The following is a 20,760-nucleotide window of genomic DNA, read 5'->3' on the forward strand; positions in this document are numbered from 1 at the left end:
AGTTAATGGATCAGATCTAGATTTAGTGCTAATTACTTGCTGCCCTTAAATAGTTGCTTAAATCTCCCCCCAATCAACCAGGCTGATGGCTTTTAAAATGGCACAGAGCATCGAGTGCCTCAAATCAGCAGGTTTGCCACAAACACGAGAAGCTATTCTGAACCACTGCGGCTTAAATTACACTGTCACTGTAAGCGATTGTTTCCAGTGACAGGTTTAACCTTTAAGTCATTAAAGAAATAAATTACGTGAAATATGTTTTTTTTTGGCCCATTACGTCTGTTCAGTAAAGGTCAGTGTAGGTGAAAATAATCAGATATGAAGGGGTTACTCCAGGGACCGGTTGATAAAAGCAGTCCGTCTTATCTGCTCTCGTACCGTTCACTTTCCAATCATTTCCTTTATCAGCACTTACAGTTGAAGGCAGGTAATGAATCAGGGAGCAGATATATTATATTTAGACATTAATAAAATAATGTCAGGTTTATCATGTTTTTTCCTCACCTCTTTCCTACCTTTTAAATGTGCCGGAATGCATAATGTATAGGATCACTGCTGTCTCTCTATCCCAGTCATTCACAAGCATATGCTGTGAGCCAATGTAAATCCTGAAAATTGTTTACAGCCCACCAACACCTTAAATCACAACTGTGATTAACACATACATCACAACAGCTTTTTATTGTAAGTGCCTGAGTAAAGCAGTCGACTGGCACATATAAGTAGAAATGATGCTCCTTTATTCAATAGGAACAAACGAAACAGCCATTAAGGCTCTTTACTTTGTCCTGGCCTTGTTATTCTGTTAATGTATATGAAAGCATATAGCGTGTATAGGTGAAGACTATCTGTAGGAGAGAATTTATGTTTAACATGCTGCTAAACAACAGTATGTATGTAAGTTGTCCATAATAATCCAAATAAATGTAACAATTTGCAATATTTTGAATGTTGTATCGCTGATAAAATGCATTCTGACTATCATTCTGTCATTCTGACCTTATTTGTCCTTGGTGATTTTCACTTTGGACTCCCCAACAGCCAGGTTTCAAAATATCTTTCTCTCTCTAGCCACTAAAGTTCAGTTAATATTTAAATATTAAATATTTAAAGTAAAATATTTAATGACTGAAAGCGATTGGAGCGTGAGCACAACCCAGCAATAACCAATGATTACCAAGTTGATGGGGCGGGGAAATGGATGTTGCATACTTTTGTTTAGAACCATAACTTGTACGAGCCAAGTTGATACCGTCTTCTCAGAACATAATTTCATCCACAATCATCGCACACACTGGGTCGTCTAATCTGTGCTTTCTCGGGATTAAAACATTGAAAATCAGTTACAAATTCTGTTGTGTCGGTGGTCGCCCATGGTTTTAAAATCAAGTTGGATTTGAAAATCTGGCTCCAAAATGTCTTTGCCTGACAGTCCCAAAGTGGCATTTCAAAAGTTTCAAAGCCACACCCCCCACATGTGACATCAGTAGCTCCTCCTCTCTGCCTGACTAAATCATCCAAATGAAAAATCAATATATATAATTGGTATCACTTTACATCACAATACAATAACAGCATAATAACAGCAATTATTATTATGGTAACACCATTTTAATTTGTAATGCATTTTCCGGCTTGACAATGAAAATAATAAGTTTGTGTTAATAAGGAGATACTATTACATTAATAACATGTTATTTCCAAAGTAACAGCCAGGTATTAGCTGTGTACAGGCTGTTATAATGTCACATGGAACATGTCCCATTGTTATTACCAAGCTATGTAATAACAACATGGTATTACCATAATATCACCATATAATAATTTGATTTAATTCATCTGGCACTTACAGGAACACGACTTTTCAAGGTGCTTTGAAAGACAAAACTGAATAGAAACAAGAAAACATGCTGGCAAAATCACAAAAACAAATAAAAAAAAGATCTGAACACCACATGTCAAAATACACCCAAAAGAGAAATAAAAACAAGTAGAGAGTCATCCACAGTTTTCCCACTTATCTCCTTCCCTTCCTTTTTATCCTAAAAACCCTGTGCTATCATGATGTCACCAGTCGCTAACAAAGCTTCCTGTGCGTCTTAACTGCACAAGGGTCACTTTCTCATGTGCTAGGATTCAGGCTAAAGCTGGCAACTACTTTTACCAGGATTTTCCATCAGTGCTTTTATTTGTATTCCACAGACTGGAACACGCTGTTTACATGATGTGCTTCAAAGAGTGCTGCTGCACTCCAGTTGAGTACAGTATGGAATATTAATGTGCAGAGAAATTCACAGTCTTGCTTGTGTGTTTCTTATCTTCACACATACCGTACATCAGAGGCAGAGCTGCCATTATTAGCGGGAGCTGCTGTTTAAACAGTCATTATGATGCCGAGTTACACAAAAATATGGAGAATCTGGAGATTTAGGGTCATAAACATGATATTGGGTGAATAGTGAACACAAGGACATGCACAGGTTAACCTTTTAATGCCGAGCGCATCGCAGACGACGCGTTTTCGCAAGCGCACATTGCATCACCGCAAGTACGCGGTGGTTTGTGCTGTGTGAAAAATTCTGGCTGATTCTGAAAGCGGAGAACATAACACAGCCTGTACATAATTTCCATTTTTTTGGACATGTATGTTTTATACTGTTCATATTTCGAATTGAACACACAAAATCTAGTGTTTGTGTACAAGTACAGTGTTTTTCTAAATAAAACATTTTGTTTTTCTTCATTTTAAATTGTTAATCCACTATTTTAACGTGCAGCAAATTGTAAATAACTGCCAGATATTGCAAGTTTTTCTGGAAAAAATGGACAAAAGCACACTTTGTATGCTTAAAATAAGCAAAAAAGTTCAGACGGATATTTTGAGGCTTAGCTGTTAAAGGAATAACATGTCTGCATTAATCCACTTTCTTTAAGGGTAAAGGGTACTACCTTTGGCAGGATGACTAAATGCTATACTACTAATATTAATATGACTGTGGAGGATCCTGTGACAGGCAGCCATTTGCTGAGATGGACACTTCTCTCAGGTCCTGATTACAGGTCTTTCTGAGCAGCTGCTTCCAATTTGAATTTGAAAGAGTGTTCACTTTTAATCTGTGCCTGAATCAATTTGTAATTGTTTCCTTCGATGTATGCATTTGCATATTTGTTACTTCCTGAAAAAAGCAGGTCCCCAGAGGAAACTGCACAAATAGCAAATTATGATTGATATTAATCAAAAGCAGCAAAAAAAAAAAAAAAGAACAAGTCATATTTAAGATTGAAGTTTATTCAATTGTGACAGTTATTCTTTAATCTAGCACGAGTCGCGACACAAAATAAGACAATACTCGGTTAATTATGTTAATTTATAGGCTTATTTAGAGTGAAGGGCTCAGTGGGTTTCAATTTGTTTATATGAGTGAGTAACTGTGTGGCGTTGTAGAGCAGAATACACTCATCAAGTCCATATGTACTGTGTGCTTTGATATATACAGGTTGTTAACCTGGTTTTGTGTGACAGCAACACAATCCCTGGATGCACTGGCTTTATGTATTTCAGACACTAAAACACATGCAGTGAAGGCATAAATCCATATGGGAAAACAATATTGCTATATTTACTCATAACTGCGTTTGCAGTGCATACAAGGCAACACTGAAACTGGGCCACCATCGCCACTCTGCACTATAAATGTATAAGTGATATTACAAGGAATGTATTGTAAACATGTTTTGAGGGCAGCAGCACTTGTAAAGTGTCCAGGTGTTTTCTTAACAGAGAAACACGGCTGTTACACGGATAAAACACTTTTTATTCTGCTGTTAAAATATGTTCATCAGGCTGCGTAAAAAAAAAAATGGTTATTTGTATAGGAAACATTTTTGAGTATAATGTGACCTAATACCACACATCACAGTGTTTGTGCTTGAGCTATTTTGAAATGCCTGTCCATAAATTGGCTTTTTTTTAATATATGAACATAAATCATGAAAAAAAAAATACATGCAGAACAATTTACAAACAGTAATGCAATAAAAATACCAATAAAAGCAGCAAAGTGTGAAATGGTTCATCAGATTATGCTTTAGAGTTTGAGAAATTCGGCAAAGAAAGTTGCTAATTTTCACATCAACTTCACATCAGCTTTTTTCATTCAGCACCTTTCTCTCATATTGCCTATGTATATGTATAAAAAATCCAAACACGTCCTTAACATACAATATCTGCTATTACGCAGTTGAGCTTCAGCTATAATTTCCCATAATCTATACCTATTATTTTATATTAGCTGATAATCAGTTGCTGTTACCATCGCTGCTGACAGACGGGCTAGGAACCATAAAAAGGTTCCTATCGAAAAAAAGCAATTTGAAGGAGGCTTTTTGCTTGGAGGGGATTTTAGGGGCGATTTTGAAGGATGATACTGTGATAGTGGTGTGAGCTGGTCGGCCAGGACACTTGACAGTCCATGTGTCCTGGCAGTGAAATCCAGTTATATGTCATCTTGAGCTTCGACTTAGCGAATGCCTAGAGCCCCGCCTGTGGTAGCGAAGCTGCACTCTTGACTCATGAAGGGTCAAAAGGTCACAGACATTTCTGTAGGCAAGTCCTTGACAAGTCATAACGGTTATCAACAAAATCCTGACACCTGAGGAAATAAAAAAAAAAAAAGTTGTTTTCCAAAGTGGGGGTAATATGGCTCTCTCACACAATCCTGGTCAAAATGCTGGATTGTAATAAAGTACATGTCTGCTTGTTTTCAAGAGCGGGTTAGAAGAAGGCAAGAAGAAAACATGTGTGACCCTGACAGGTTTCCCTGATTAGAATAAAAATGACTGGACAGAACATTTGGAAAGTCCTCCAACATTTAAATTTTGCATTAAAGGCTAAGAGCAGCACTGGATAGTATTAAATCAAAGATGCTGGAAATTTGAGGTGAACTGCAGAAGAGGTGTTTCAAATAGAAGTAAAAAAAAGAAAAGAAAAACATGTAAAAAACACATGACATGTAGTTTGAATATTTACTTTTAATGTCTAAATTAATGTTTAAATTATGTGGGGGAAAAAAAACTTTCCCTCAACCCCAAACTTTCACCCAAAGAAGTATATACTCACAACTTGGGACTTTTTATCTTTAAACAAGACTGATATTCCACCTTTAATCTCATGTGAAATCATTTTAAAAGTATGTATTGTATGGTAGAGTCTTTACATTTTTCAATTACAAATATTACTATATAACAAATACAAACAAACAAACTGTCTGTGTCAATTATTACGAGGCTTCAGACGCACATTTTGTCAGTGCACTAGAACATTACATCCAGTATTGGTATTCTTAATTCATCATAATGAGGGCAATAGAGAAGGAAAGTGACTCTTTCTCAGTTTCACCCACTTCACACAACCTTTATGTCTCCTGAACATTTTCAAATCTGCCAGCTTTAAGGGCAAGCGGAAGGATTCCGGCATTAAGCCGAGCAACTGAAGTGACTTTTATTAAAACACAATGAGTTTAAAAGGTTCGGTTTAGTGAGAAAGTGTACGTTTATAAAACCGTGTGACAAAACCATTAGTGCCAGAGATATTTATACCAGTGGCGTTGTAACCTGTGTGAAGATTTACCTCTGTGTGTGTGTCAAATATGATCAAATGTCTATCAGCTCTTGTAGGGGAAAGTGAGTGACTGGAGAGATGACAGTTTATTACTGCTCGTGTCAAAGCAACAGCAGTGAACCTGACAATGGAACACGGCACTAAGACCGAAATGTACGTCTTTATTCTCACAGTCGGTATACGGACGATGCCGTTCAGTTGGATTAATGTCTTTGTCCCTGTCTCTGCACCGTCCATGAACTTAAAAATATTAGATTAGAGAAGATAGAAGATAAAAGAGCATAGACTGCCTTATTAGGAGAGCCATCATCCAAAAAAACAAAACAGCGTGAATTTGGCCACATATTTTCTTGCTTTTGTCATACATGTGCGGGAAGTGCGGCTACGTTTTGTTGAAACAGGCAACTTCCCATCAAAACAAGACGTGGTAGTAACATACCGACTTGTGCTGTTATTTCAGAGCTCAGTCCCGATTTGCTGGAGTCCAACTGAATGTACTGTATGTTAAAAGTTGAGTTTAAAGGCCTGTACAGAAGAGAGAAATGTGTTCTCTCTCCCAGGGCAGTGAGAAAAAAAGAATGGCGTCGTTATTTTCTTGCAGCCCTCGTTTGGGAGTCCTTGCAGCTTGTTCTTGACACATCGTCTGGGCCGGAATTTTTTTTCTTGTGTGGTATATGACAACAATTCTGTGATTGGGCATGTTTAATGTTGAAATGTTGTCATTCCCTATGAGGACTTCCCAGGAGTTCTGCACTTGAGTTTCTCGTGGAGTATGAAATGTCCTGAGCAGTATGATCAGGCCTTAAGTTGGACTAAGAGCATACATCTAATGTCATTTCTCCTAAGGGCTGCATTCACTTACCACAAGAGGCCTTAGGTTTTAATTAAACTAAATATTTATACACTGTAGACGTTCAACTTCCCCGTTCTTGCTTGGCAAACAGGCCACACAGTTTACGAGAGTATACGCCATTTAATTACTAATTTGTCAAGTCACAGTAATTGCAGTGATTAATTGTGATCTCGGGAGAATATTGTCTGTTCGAACACCACGTGGGGATTCGTTCAACACATTTTTAATTTTCTTTTGGAAACATTCCCCTTTTTTTTTTTTTTAGATTTACAGCATTTTCTTATATAAAACTTTTGAGGACGGACCTGTTTTTTTTAAATTCTTATCTGTCTGTAAGCCAGTGATTTAGAGACAGCCAAGGAAATCATTCCACGTTTAAATAATCGCTGTTCTGAATTCAAGGTAAACTTTTAATTTCCCTAAAAACAGATGGACATGTATTAGAGTGATTTATGTAAATCCACACGTTGTGTCTTTGTTTACGCAGAGTAACTTTGCACAATTTGCACAAAACATGCAGATCATTCAGTGTTTTAATCTCACTTCACCAACAATTCTTTCTTGATCATAATATATAAGTAATGAAATATCTTGAGAGTAATTAAAAGAAAAACAAGCAAAAAAACATGCACATTTGTACTTTTCAACTTTTCAACAAATTGTCTGAAACATAGTTTCCAGTACGGATGCATACAGTTTGTGATTTGTAGTTCATTTATCATGCACTGTATTATATAGAGTTGCCTCTGCTCATTAGCATGCTGAGGGAGCTCCGCACCTCCAACATCTCTAATTGCAAAGAAGCCCAGAGGTGAACTTGTGGTTTGACAGGCTGCCTGGAAATCATTACATATGAAAATTAATAATCGTTATTATTCCGTAATGAATGGAGGCATCGTTTATTTCTTAAGCTATTTTCTGAGTTATTTGTTTTCTTTATATCCCGCCTGCAGTTTACAGTTCATGCTGCAGCCGTGTGTGCTTCACTGCTCTCCAGCCATTCATCAAGGCACTGCTTTCCATTATTTGGTGCAGTCAGCTGAAACTGAGAAAGGCTTTTTGGGTGGTGTGGCTCATTCTTCCTCTACTAAACCCCCTCTTTCCTCCTCAACAGAGATGTACCTCCAATTGTTCGCCTTCACACCCGTGATCAGTGGTCATTAGACGAGTCAGTGAATTTACATGAGCAACGCGGCTCTGTAATGATCCAGCGTTCGGACCTGGTTTCCCGGTGTGCTGTGCGTCTTATCAAAAAAAAATTAAAAATAAAAAACTGAGTGAAAGCATTTCCACATCTTTATCAGTAATGATGAAGCACTCCATTTACACTCAGCTGCTAAGTCTCTTAATCCTCCCTTAAAGTACAGACAGACAGTTTTCCTCCTTATCACATTTTCTAGATGCCCATCCAACCTGCACGACTTGCAAAATCAATAACCTAAATATTGCATTCTTGGCTTCGAATATTGCCCAAACCTCAACAAGGTTGTTGTTTTTTTTCTGAGCTGCACTCCAGCAAGAGCATGATGAGAAGAGGCTGGCTGAGATTAAATTAAGTCATTTATCGTTAATGCGCACTCAGCAGCCGCCCATTCCGAACATCTGTATTCATATTTCCACACCGCACCTGTTGCCCAGATCAGTCCCAGATCGCTCAGATGTGAGCGGAGGCGAAGGGCGGACGACTACGTCCAGAGTCCTGGAGTGTTTCTTGCTGACATTCATCTGCCTCATTTCAGCTGTGCAGGTGAACATTTGATCCATGTCACCTGATTCTGTATGAAAGTTAATGTCACAGCAGAGAGGTGTGTCTGCAACAACTTGACTAATCTCGGGTGTGCTGACATTGTGACTGATGATCAGTGTTCTGCCGGCCCACCTGAATGTGCAGCGTATTCTCCCAGCTCTGGGAGATAGTGCCATTTTTTTTTCTCTTTTAAGAGCAGCTCTGAGATCTGTGTGACTGTCATAAAAAATATTGTGAAAGAAGAAATCACACCCAAGAGACCAATTATGGCTGTAGGAGGTGGGACCATGAGCAGTGTTGGAAATGTTTTGATTAAAATGATCTGGCTGTTACTGATTCACACCCTGTCAGATCACCCTAATGTTGATCATTGTGTGGTGTTTATTCATCCAAATTAAACATTTTTAAACTTCTTTTTAGAAGTAGTGCATATAAACACTTTTACATTCAAACACTTTTCAAATGAGTTAGCATCATGCTAATCAACTGCGTCAGCTCCACATGACTCTCTTGGTATTTGTCGCCTGGCGGCCTTTCCGTGCTGCACACAGGAAATGATTGATTTTATGTCAAGACAGATGGAGGCAACAGCAACACTTACAACGGCAAATGACTGAAAACACAAAGAAGCAACAACACAAATGTTATCAGAAGTTAATTCTATTCGGCTTTCTGCACACGGCCCTGCACTGCTGCTGTATACACACAAAAGCTCCCTCAGTCAGGCCTGATATAGTTTTGAATGACTGAGCCCATTTTGAGATGAGGCAGGCAACATAAGACCAAACAGAAGCAAAAATAATAACAGCAACTACAAAAAAGTAACCAGAGGTTACGCCCTGCAGCTCTAAGATTTATATTTAATTTCAAGTTTCTGAATTTGCTTCTGGACGTCTTGGTCAGGAACTTCTTGTGAAAACATTTTTGGTGAAGCTTTCCTGGCTTAGTGAAGGTAATTATAAAAACAAGAGAAAAGCACATATACCCGCAAACAAAACAAAACAAACGAAAAAAGTTGATTCCAATTTTGATTCAAGTTCAAATTTTAATGTTAAAAGTTTCAGCTCATGCATCAGCTCCTTCTCCCTGAGAAGCTGTAGGGGCCATATTGGAAAGAGTGGGAGGTAGAGAGAGAGAAATTCCAACATGACTTATCACATATTGATTTTTTTTCTTTCTTTTATTATATCACTTGAAGATATTCTTGGAAAAAAGCATTGATGGTATTCATGTTTTTGAAGGTTCTGGTGGTTTTCATCACGATATCTCGGGTCGTTCAATTCTCACCTCACCTATTCACTGCTGCGGCAGGCAGGTTGCATGCTGGCTACTGTAAATATGTGCCAGCAGTCGACATGCTGGTGGCCTTGACTGAGAATAAGTAGTGCACTCTCACTCAGTATAATGCATCTAAGTGCTGCAAAATTGTACAGCAAGACCCGGTGTTGAAGTTCTTTAGCCTGCACGGCTGATATACTTTGTGTGTAAAGGCACGGCCTGTGCTCCCCTAAAGCATATTGCAAAAATGTAGGTTTATTTCTTCATTTCATCACTGCACTTTACTGAGTCGTCTTGGATCATTCGTAGAGCAGACAACCTTCACGCCTCTTATTACTTCTCTCTGAAGTTCACTGCATTTGCTTTTATGTGACAACACAGCTGTGGCTAAACATAATGAACTTTAACTTTCCTGTGCATCAAAGCTTTGACTTTGTATTTCCTTCGCTGTAGTTGTGCAATGTTGTGTTGGATTATTTATGTTGGAGTAAGGCAACACTTCAACATCAACATTTTTAAGGCATGTGACAAATTTCCTTAAATCCAAGGACTGAATGTGTTGACTTTCACATGACACAGCTTTAGATGGGAGGGCAACTTGTAAAAGGCACTTCGCCCATGGCGTCCACTTTTATCTGGACAAGTGATTGTCATTGGGATCTTGGTTCAAGTCAGTCTTTGTAATTTTCTTTGGTGAGAATCTCCATTTCCTCTTGTTCTGGAATCTCACGTCAACGCCGAAGAGAGACAGCGTACTGACTGTTCTGCATATACCTAGTCTCAGTAGCGTACCGCGGGGTTTCAGTCAGGACCTTCAGTAAAAAAACTCGCACAAACACAACCACATACAAAACACTCTATTATGCACTATATTCACGAGACAGTTGATCTGCAACAACCATAGCGCACACGCACACCACTGCGCATCTATAGGCTACTGCATCATTACCACCACATCTTCCGTGATGTCACTCAGCAACCGCAATTTCACAAGCCACTATATGACACAAAAACGAGCTTCCACATAAGCATAGGCGTCAGCTACGCCTATGCTTATGTCAACAAAACGTCAACAGTTTTGTCCTCACCACTTTTAAAAAATGTAATAAATTTGTCATTAACACTCAAACTACCAGTGTAGGTCTTCCTCTTGAAATCATTTCCTTCTTTTCTCCTAACGATCGCCGTGAAAAGTGCACATGAAGGAGATCAGAAACATGATAGATCGGTGGTGTTAATGCAGTGGCCGTAGCTTACTTCAAAACCCGCCAAAGGTTCAAACGTTGTTGATGACAACAGCGGGGGCTAGCACCAGACACGTCGCTGGGCCTGGGGCGTTCTGTCACTATGCATCAAATTTTCAAATGTCAGTCAAAGTTATAACCAAATAGGAAATGGCAGCTTCAACGAAAGGCCAGCAATACTACTAGAACAGGTCGAAGGAGCTATGATGCGTTTAAAGACATTATGGAAAATCCAGCTCAGCTTCACAAAAAATAACCAACTATAATCAAAACATACTGAAAAATTTCTTGAATTCAGACATGTTCAGACACACATTACTTTGATTATGAAAAAAAAATAAAAATAATAATAATAAAAATAAAAAGAAACACTTGATATTGTCAGCCCACCACAGCCTCGTCTACGTACTTGCAATGCAAGGCGCATGAAACAGTTGATGGATCAACTTCACTTCTTTCTTGCACAAAATCCAAGCACTTTCAATGACCCAAATCTATTTTGGGCAATTTTCCAAAACTTTCAAGAGCCTTTTTACAATTCATAAGCTTTCAAGGATTTCGAGGGCCCATGGGAACCCTGTAAAGTAGTGATTTCACTCTGTGATGGATTAGCAAATTGCTAAAGACCCTGCTGCCATGCGCCCCCAAATGTCTTCTCCCTTAATTGAATCAAACATCTTAAGCTTAGTTTGAAGCTTTTTCACACCAAATTAGCATTTTGTTCTTCTTAATACAATTTTAAAAAAATGAAAACAGTGTTAAGTTATTTAATCAGACCAAGTGTGACTTGTCGTGGCAGGAAATCTACAGGGAACACCAATGACCTTATCTTTCACAGTGATACAACTAAAGGGAACTCATCATTTATTTTGTTATTTGCGCTTATTTCAATTGTGACTTATCATAACTCAATTGGCAGATTATCTGTGTATATCTGTGTCCTTGTAAATCCTTTCTTCTATGAGTATTACTCACTTTCACAATTTCACATGTACATAACCTGTATCTAAGACTCGGGAATCAGTGGAGGTTAGACCCTCACAGAAATTGCTGCTTTGCATGTCTGCACGAGTTCCATTTGTGGATCCCGGTTTAATATGAGAGGAACTGCATTAGTCTAGCATTCGATGCATACATAATTGATATCACATTTCATTCCAGTTGCAGCAATTTCTCACCAGGAGTTTGCCCTCTTTGGTATGTCCTTGTGTTCTTTGAGAGCTGAGTTTTACAGAGGTGGGTGGACTAGTTGACCTCCTGACATAACCTCAAGCAAGCATCCATGGTTACTCTTGTCTTCAAGGTCAAAATGCTTTATATTCTATACACTCATCATAGTTCTATATCTTTCTATAATGTACATTTATCAAAGTGAAAATGCATGTTTCTGATTGATTACCTTTACCCATTCCATTGTGAAACTAATAAAGGATCATTTGATCTTATCTTGTTGTCCATTAAGACTAAAAGTTGCTTGCCATACAGACCCCATTCACATAATTATGGGTAGCATTTTCAACGTCTACCAATAAACCCTTCCAAATATTACACATTGGACCTTTGAGTTATATTCGCTCGTACACACTTCTCTGAAGATATGCTTCTGTGAAGCAAGGTCAGCTTGCAGGGTCATTCACTGCACAGCGGCTTTCTTGGAGCTGACGTGCATGTGGTTCAGTGACTTCCCAGAATATTGTTTTTGCCATTGTTCTGTATAAGTAAACCCAGCTGCCTTCCAATCACCATCTCAAAAAAAACGCCATGTATTTGGCAGTGGGGATTATGTTTCCTCAGAAAGGACAGCATTTGCCTCACTCCACACTGCTACAGAATGTCAAAGCAGTGGAATTTCATGAATGTATTAGGCGAAGCCCAGTTGGCTGCAGTGCACCCAAAACCTGCTCTCACACTTCGATGAAAACAACACCTACAACATGGCCGGGCATCTGATTATACGGACTTTATTGGCCTCGCAGGTATAATTAAAAGAAAATGTCAGCAACAGGTTTTTGCCAAAGCAATTGTACATACCTCCAACATGGTGTTACCCAAGTGTTAAATCCATTACTGTTTGGATTTTACATTTTTTCCCTTATAGCATTTCTGGGAATAGTGAACAGTATACACTGGAGACAGATAGCAATGCTGGAGAGATGGTTGGGGTAGATGAAAGTTGAAACTTGCAGGGACTGACAATAACACCTCCACATGGTGCCCCCCACACACACACACAATCATCCATTTCCTATTTTAATATAATGACATACATACTGTAGCTTGTTTTCTTGGACTGCCTTGCTGACACCCAGCCAGCTGCATCTAAATTACTGTAATGATGATATGATAAAATGGTGACATTCATTGTACATTGATGCGACGCTGTCTGATTGACTGCAACGAGCGGATAAGTAATGTGCACTGTTTGAATCATTTCCCCTTTGCTATTTATTGTCAACCTCACCTTCACCTCCACCACTGACAATGGCCTCCATCAGGACAATGGAGGTCAAGGAAGGTCCACAGACCTTTTGGCAGTCCCAGCCTCCTCTGCTTCTCCCTATGAGAGCTGGAGTAATGAGGCAGACAGCTGCTCCCTGAGCTGAAATGTCTCGGTGGGTGAACTACCTTGGAGAGATGCAGAGACAATGTCACCTTCACATGCAGGCACATTACAAGTAGAAACAAACATGGGAATTAGCATGTGGACAGTGATAGACTCCCACACGATAAAATATGATACCCCCCAGGAATCAGCGTGGGATCATGGGTATTGTTGGCTTGTTTGTCTCACTTGGTTCTCCTGTGCTTTGGCGACAGAACCCACAGCAAACGAGTGATGATCAATTTGCCTCAAATACACACAATGAAATGGAACAATGTGCATGAGGTCATTAAAGGGCGACCAAAATTAAACTGACCGTTACCCGGAACATAAGTATTAGTAGAACAAAAAGTACATACAGCAAGATCTATAACATTTTTTTTTTTTTTTCATTTCATTTTAAGGGTTTTTGTTGCATATTCAATTTTTACCTTGTGTTAAAAATGGATTTTAACACCTCTTTTTATGACAATTAAAAAAACAATTACACATAAGTAATTGATACTTATTGAGAACATACTTGTGGATGCTATATTTTGTTTGTTCACATCAAGACCCAGGTTTGAGGTAACAAGAACAGATGTATAAACTAATTATGGAAAGAGTGATGTGCCAGTATAATTAGTTCAAAATGTAATGATACTGACACAAAGAAAATTACATTTATCTTTTCTACTCAATAAGATTTTAAGGCAAACTAATTAACACAACAGGTAAGGGAAATGTAATTCATTTAAAAACAATTGTCAACTTCACCTGCTATTATGACATTACATGAAGTGTATAAATATAAATTTAAATTGCCTATTAAATTAACGTGGTGGTGTATGCTTGCATAACAAGTTTATATAAAGTCAAGTTGACTTTTCTTGCATTTTTTAAGGCAGCAGGTGAACTTTTATTCCTCAGTTCAACTACCTTGAAATTTGTTTCAGTGCAGTCAAAAATGGTGCATTCATGCGTGAACTGTAACGCAGAACTGTGTCATCCTCCAAAGAGCCAGTCGGCTCAGGCTCGTATTAGCCTACACCTTGTTTTCTCACAAAAGACGATGGCTTTCAGACATCTGTTTTTGAAGCTGAGTAAAATACGGGCAAGGTAGAAACACTCCTGCCATGTAATTAGGAGACTTTGCTGAGCCGACAAGTACAAATGTGGAATAAGAAGGTAAAATCCAGCATGGCTGGGTGATTAGGCCTCATTTGGATGTCTTCTGCACACTGTGACGAGTGGCTGTTTTTGGGGCGAGGCAGTCGCTCGGATCGAAGGCCCACAGTGTCTAGGATTATGTGTCAATTTACCACCCAGCTGCAGCTCTAGACTCTACAGCAGAACATGACTACCTCTAATTAGGCCATGCTACCAATTAGGGCTCAGCATTAAGGCAGCGAGGAGGCCACTCTGGGAGAGTAAAACAAAAAAAAACAACCCACAGTTTTCTGGACCTAGCAGATGCTAACGGCTGGAGAGCATGTCACCCAGGCTCCCATTAAGCTATCTTTGGTTTACTGTGATGTCATGAAGACGTTAAGGTAATTGGGTGGTAATGATGACAGGACATTAACTTTGACAAAGGTATCAAGTGTGAATGGTGCTTTAAAGTGAATCAATGAAAAGAACTGCTGAAACCCCATTGAAAACAGCACTTTGTTCACGCCACAAGAGCCGTGACCTTAAACTCTGTCTCACAATCTCTGCAGGTAGCCAAGGTCAGTTCCCCATAACTCAGAATGTGACGGTGGTGGAGGGGGGCACAGCCAACATGACCTGCCGTGTGGATTACAATGATAACACTTCCCTCCAGTGGTCAAACCCCGCACAACAGACCCTGTTCTTCGGGGACAAGAAAGGTGAGTAATATTCCTGTAGGATAATGGCCGTAATGACAAAATGATGAGATGAGATAAAGATGTCAGAGGGAGATTTTATTACTTGCAGGAGCTTTCTTCATTAAATTGTGATGTGTGACAAACTGAATATAGAGGAAAGACAGCAGGAAATGCTTTCTTCCACAGTGTTGAAGCGGGATTTTTAATGAATGCACGTCTCCAATCGTGTCCCAGGGCACAAACTAAACAGAAAAAGATATATTTATGAGCTGAACTTCTGTGATTTCACAACACTGACAGTGCTGTTTACAACACAGAAACTAACGCCTGTGGATTGTGAGCTGATTGGGCTTAATTAGCGTTTTAGCTGCCCTACATTCACATGTAGCGGTTTGTGACTCTGAAGAGGAGGCGCATTGTTGCAACCTCGTAAAGACAAGGCCCGAGCCAGAATGAATTATAACGTGTGCGCACACCAGCCAAATCCAATTTAAAGGTGACAAAGTCTGGAGTTGATAAATTGGAATTGGGGTGAAAGGGAGTATAACAGTGGACTGGTCTTGTAAGGGTTGGAGGGGGCGTTCATCTTTCAGTGTTTCTCACAGCATATTACCCATTTCATTTATGCTGTAACTGCTAATGCAATACCCATTGCTTCAGTGATTGAAGATGAACTTTCCTTGTGAATAACAATTGATGTGAGGGAGGGAGACGCCAGAGAGAACGAGCAAAATGAGCGACACAGTCTGGTTCGAAGAAATACTTTATCCCTCACAAGTGATTGGATTTTGTAATGAGGTCTAAGGTGTTTTATGAGATGGAATTACCTCCAAATACAATTAAACAAAAGTTAACTGAATCTTAAACAGATACTCTTGTGTGACTTGTGCGAGTGTCCCCCAAGGATTTAAATTCAAGCAAAAGTCACTGAGGCAAAACCGTTCTTGTTAGACTGTTTTTCTGCACTCTCTGGTGTACAAGAGATGTATTGTTTTAATATTTGACTTTGCAGAGCCAATTTATTGAATGTCAACCGATTTCGCTGGAGAAAAAAAAGCTCACCTTCACTCCTCTGTGCTCTGAAAGGACGGAACACATGATGAATCATTTAACTCATTGCAGTTCATTTCCTGCACATTTCTTATTCCCCACGATTATCGGCGTCCAACTGTAAATATAGAATGTGAGTGGTAACGTGCACAATACGCACGAGCCACTTTGCCCGTCTTAGGCAGCCATTTATATTGCATGTCAGAATCCTTTTCCCGAGCAACGCTGATGACAAAATGAATGTAGTCCACTCAGCAGAGGTTGCCAGGGCTAAGTGTGGGAACACTTCCTCTCCATCTCCTTTTAAACAGCCAAATGAAAAGCTTCATTGGCACAACTAATACGATGCCTGTGAGGCCATCAGGAGAAACGGGAGGCGTGGAGCAACACAAGCTTCATGCGAGGAAGAGGGTGGGACACCTGGGAAGAAATCTCGGCTGTGCCAAATCACCAGTTAATTGCTTGGCAGAGGGTTGCAACTGTCCTCCCTCTCCGGTTTGTTGTGCCTTCTAGTAGGCGCCAATGAAAAATGTTCGATTCAACCTTATGCTACCTCTCAGTCCAACAACTAACTGCAGGCAAGCCGAGCTTGAGGCAGGCTGTCCTCTACCTCTGAGGAAAAAAAATTGTCTCAGACTGTCAGTGGGAAATGTTGATACATGCAGCCATCTTGCTTTTTCAAACATGTTCTTGGTGATATGTGTAAAATATGCGCTACTGCAGGGCCAATTCAATATGGAACATGGCGTGGTTGCTAAAAATTCCGAAACATGCGTATAAAGAGTGAACATACTCAACATGCCAATGCGGAAATAATAATATATCGAATAGACACCGAATTTGCCAACTCCTCCCTTGCTTTACAAAGACAGCCACCACTGTATTTTATCTTAACATGTTCCCTCAATCTCTAAAGCATAGATGCATCAGTGGTGCAGGGGAGGCTCATTTCAGACCCAGTTATTTATACATAAAATCTTCAAACGAACAACTAGAACAAGGAAACGCAATAATTATATAAAACTAAAATGCGACCAGCTATTGGTCTACAGACTTCCCTCACAAAATCCACACAGGACTGAGGCAGAAAAGGCTCCACTGTCATGTTTGTTTCTGCAACGCTGTCAATCCAAAACTGGCTCCGCCTTTCAGACACTTCCCTTCAGAAGCCCAGCTTCCCTGGTAGTGACGTTTTTGTCCAATCACCGTCAAGCTCACCGCCATGAAAATAAACTAGTGACACGTTCTAATCGCGTTCTAGCTCACGTTTAGTATTGAAATTTAAATACAACACAGAAAATATTTGACAATATTTTAGTGGAAGCTGAGAGTCCCTTGCTGTCTTAGTGCAATCACCACCTATATTCTAAGAGAACTTTTTTTTTCTGTACTTGACCTGTGCTTCTTGTGCTCACGATAACCCCCTTGGGTGAATGTAAAAACATGGCCATATGTTAGGATTTGATGCACATGCATGCCCTCCACATCCCCACTGTCTCTCCATAAAGGTAATTTGTCATTGTGCTCATGTGAGCCCAAGGAAATTCAGCTTTTTACAGCTTTTATGTGTGATTCCAGACGCTTGACACATAAGCAATGCTGATAAAAATACATCTGCTCGTCTGTCTTAAATTAGACAAAAACACTCTTGTGATACACTTTTTGAAATTCACTCTCGCCCTTTTCCTCAAGCTTTGTATTAAAGATAAGAACATTTGTCTGGATGTGTTTGGAGTTTGATATTAAATAGCGTGAGAGGAAAAAGAATATTGAAATGACCTTTTAAATCCTTCTGAGCAGCTACTGTGCCGTGAAAAGGAACGTCTTAAAAAAAAAAGCACACAGAAGCAAAGTTCTGTATTATATCAATTCAGTTTGACAGCTGCGGGATAAAGAAAGACGAAAAATCTGATCTTTGCTCCAACTGTAATTTCTTTCATTTTAATTCAGGTCTCCGAATAGGAATAACACCCCAAAGACATGTCCATTACAACCATGGAGAAAAGGGATTTCTGTGTCTATCCAGAATTCCAAAGACACTAAGGGCCACATGGTGGTGTAGAAACTATGTATATTCTTCCTATGTGGCCCTGCGATGGACTTTCGCCCTGGGTCAGGTGGCTCCAGCAACCCTGCTACCCTCATGTAGAAGATAAAGCAATTAATGAATAAATGATGACCATTGATCTAAAACTGTGAGAAAAGAAATGTTAAGACTATTTAATGAGTATAGTCTTTAAATGACGGTGGCAAAAGTCTGGCTAAGTTTTGGTATAAGATTAAGTGACTCCGGATTTAAAAAAAAAAATCATGATTCAGTGAAATACCTTATACAAACATTATTGCAATTTTCGATTGAGGACAGTTTCCGTAAATGACCTAGTAATCTAAATTCAACATGAAGCAGATGATTAGATTAGATTTTATTGATCCCACACTAGGGAAATGTGCTTGTAATAACAGCAGTCAAAGGTGGACAGCAGTCAATTTCAAAATGGAATATAATCAGATAAAAAAATAAATATAATTATATTATTGAATATAATTATATTTATAATAAATATAATATATAAATAATAAAGTAACATATTATTAAAAATATTGGACACATACACTACCGTTCAAAAGTTTGGGGTCACATTGAAATGTCCTTATTTTTGAAGGAAAAGCACTGTACTTTTCAATGAAGATAACTTTAAAGTAGTCTTAACTTTAAAGAAATACACTCTTTACATTGCTAATGTGGTAAATGACTATTCCAGCTGCAAATGTCTGTTTTTTGGTGCAATATCTACATAGGTGTATAGAGGCCCATTTCCAGCAACTATCACTCCAGTGTTCTAATGGTACAATGTGTTTGCTCATTGGCTTAGAAGGCTAATTGATGATTAGAAAACCCTTGTGCAATCATGTTCGGACATCTGAAAACAGTTTAGCTTGTTACAGAAGCTACAAAACTGACCTTCCTTTGAGCAGATTGAGTTTCTGGAGCATCACATTTGTGGGGTCAATTAAACGCTCAAAATGGCCAGAAAAAGAGAACTTCCGTCTGAAACTCGACAGTCTGTTGTTGTTCTTAGAAATGAAGGCTATTCCATGCGAGAAATTGCTAAGAAATTGAAGATTTCCTACAACGATGTGTACTACTCCCTTCAGAGGACAGCACAAACAGGCTCTAACCAGAGTAGAAAAAGAAGTGGGAGGCCGCATTGCACAACTGAGCAAGAAGAATAAGTACATTAGAGTCTCTAGTTTGAGAAACAGACGCCTCACAGGTCCCCAACTGGCATCTTCATTAAATAGTACCCGCAAAACACCAGTGTCAACATCTACAGTGAAGAGGCGGCTGCGGGATTCTGGGCTTCAGGGCAGAGTGGCAAAGAAAAAGCCATATCTGAGACTGGCCAATAAAAGAAAAAGATTAAGATGGGCAAAAGAACACAGACATTGGATAGAGGAAGACTGGAAAAAAGTGTTGTGGACAGATGAATCCAAGTTTGAGGTGTTTGGATCACAAAGAAGAATGTTTGTGAGACGCAGAACAAATGAAAAGATGCTGAAAGAATGCCTGACACCATCTGTTAAGCATGGTGGAGGTAATGTGATGGTCTGGGGTTGCTTTGGTGCTGGTAAGGTGGGAGATTTGTACAGGGTAAAAGGGATTCTGAATAAGTAAGGCTATCACTCCATTTTGCAACGCCATGCCATACCCAGTGGACAGCGCTTTATTGGAGCCAATTTCATCCTACAACAGGACAATGACCCTAAACACACCTCCAAATTGTGCAAGAACTATTTAGAGCAGAAGCAGGCAGCTGGTATTCTATCGGTAATGGAGTGGCCAGCGCAGTCACCAGATCTGAACCCCATTGAGCTGTTGTGGGAGCAGCTTGACCGTATGGTACGCAAGAAGTGCCCATCCAACCAATCCAACTTGTGGGAGCTGCTTCTGGAAGCGTGGGGTGCAATTTCTCCAGATTACCTCAACAAATTAACAGCTAGAATGCCAAAGGTCTGCAATGCTGTAATTGCTGCATATGGAGGATTCTTTGACGAAAGCAAAGTTTGATGGGAAAAAAATCGTATTTCAAATACAAATCATTATTTCTAACCTTGTCAATGTCTTGACTCTATTTTCTATTCATTTCACAACATATGGTGGTGAATAAGTGTGACTTTTCATGGAAAACACAAAATTGTTTGGGTGACCCCAAACTTTTGAACGGTAGTGTACATAATTAGTCAGTAGCCCTACTCAGGTACAACATTCTCTGGCACTGCATTGCTGCAAACTGTGACCCATTCAGTTTTTGAATGCAGCTTCACAGTCATGAAAGGGTGACAAGTGCTGTGGTTGGAACAGAGTGGTCACAGCTCAGTAGCTCAATGTATCATTGGTGATAATGTAAACAATACAAAGGACCTCTATCTCTTCCCCTGCCATCGCATGCTTAGTCAAACCTCATGGAGCTCAAAGAGAGCGTTAACCTTGCCACATCCATATGGGGTTGAACTGTCTTTGCACATTTGTCTACAG

General features: G+C 39.4%; 1 protein-coding gene across 3 annotated transcripts in view; it reads left to right on the plus strand.

The window, feature by feature from the left end:
- cadm2b (cell adhesion molecule 2b) overlaps positions 1-20,760 on the plus strand; it is a 177,198-nt gene that overhangs the window by 119,555 nt on the left and 36,883 nt on the right. For all 3 annotated transcript variants that reach the window (XM_044032445.1, XM_044032446.1, XM_044032447.1), the window contains one exon: positions 15,045-15,194. In XM_044032445.1, the coding sequence (XP_043888380.1) occupies positions 15,045-15,194 (150 nt within the window). The remainder of the gene's footprint in view (positions 1-15,044; positions 15,195-20,760) is intronic.

Source organism: Solea senegalensis, linkage group LG8, assembly GCF_019176455.1.
Source record: "Solea senegalensis isolate Sse05_10M linkage group LG8, IFAPA_SoseM_1, whole genome shotgun sequence".
Classification (NCBI taxonomy): domain Eukaryota; kingdom Metazoa; phylum Chordata; class Actinopteri; order Pleuronectiformes; family Soleidae; genus Solea; species Solea senegalensis.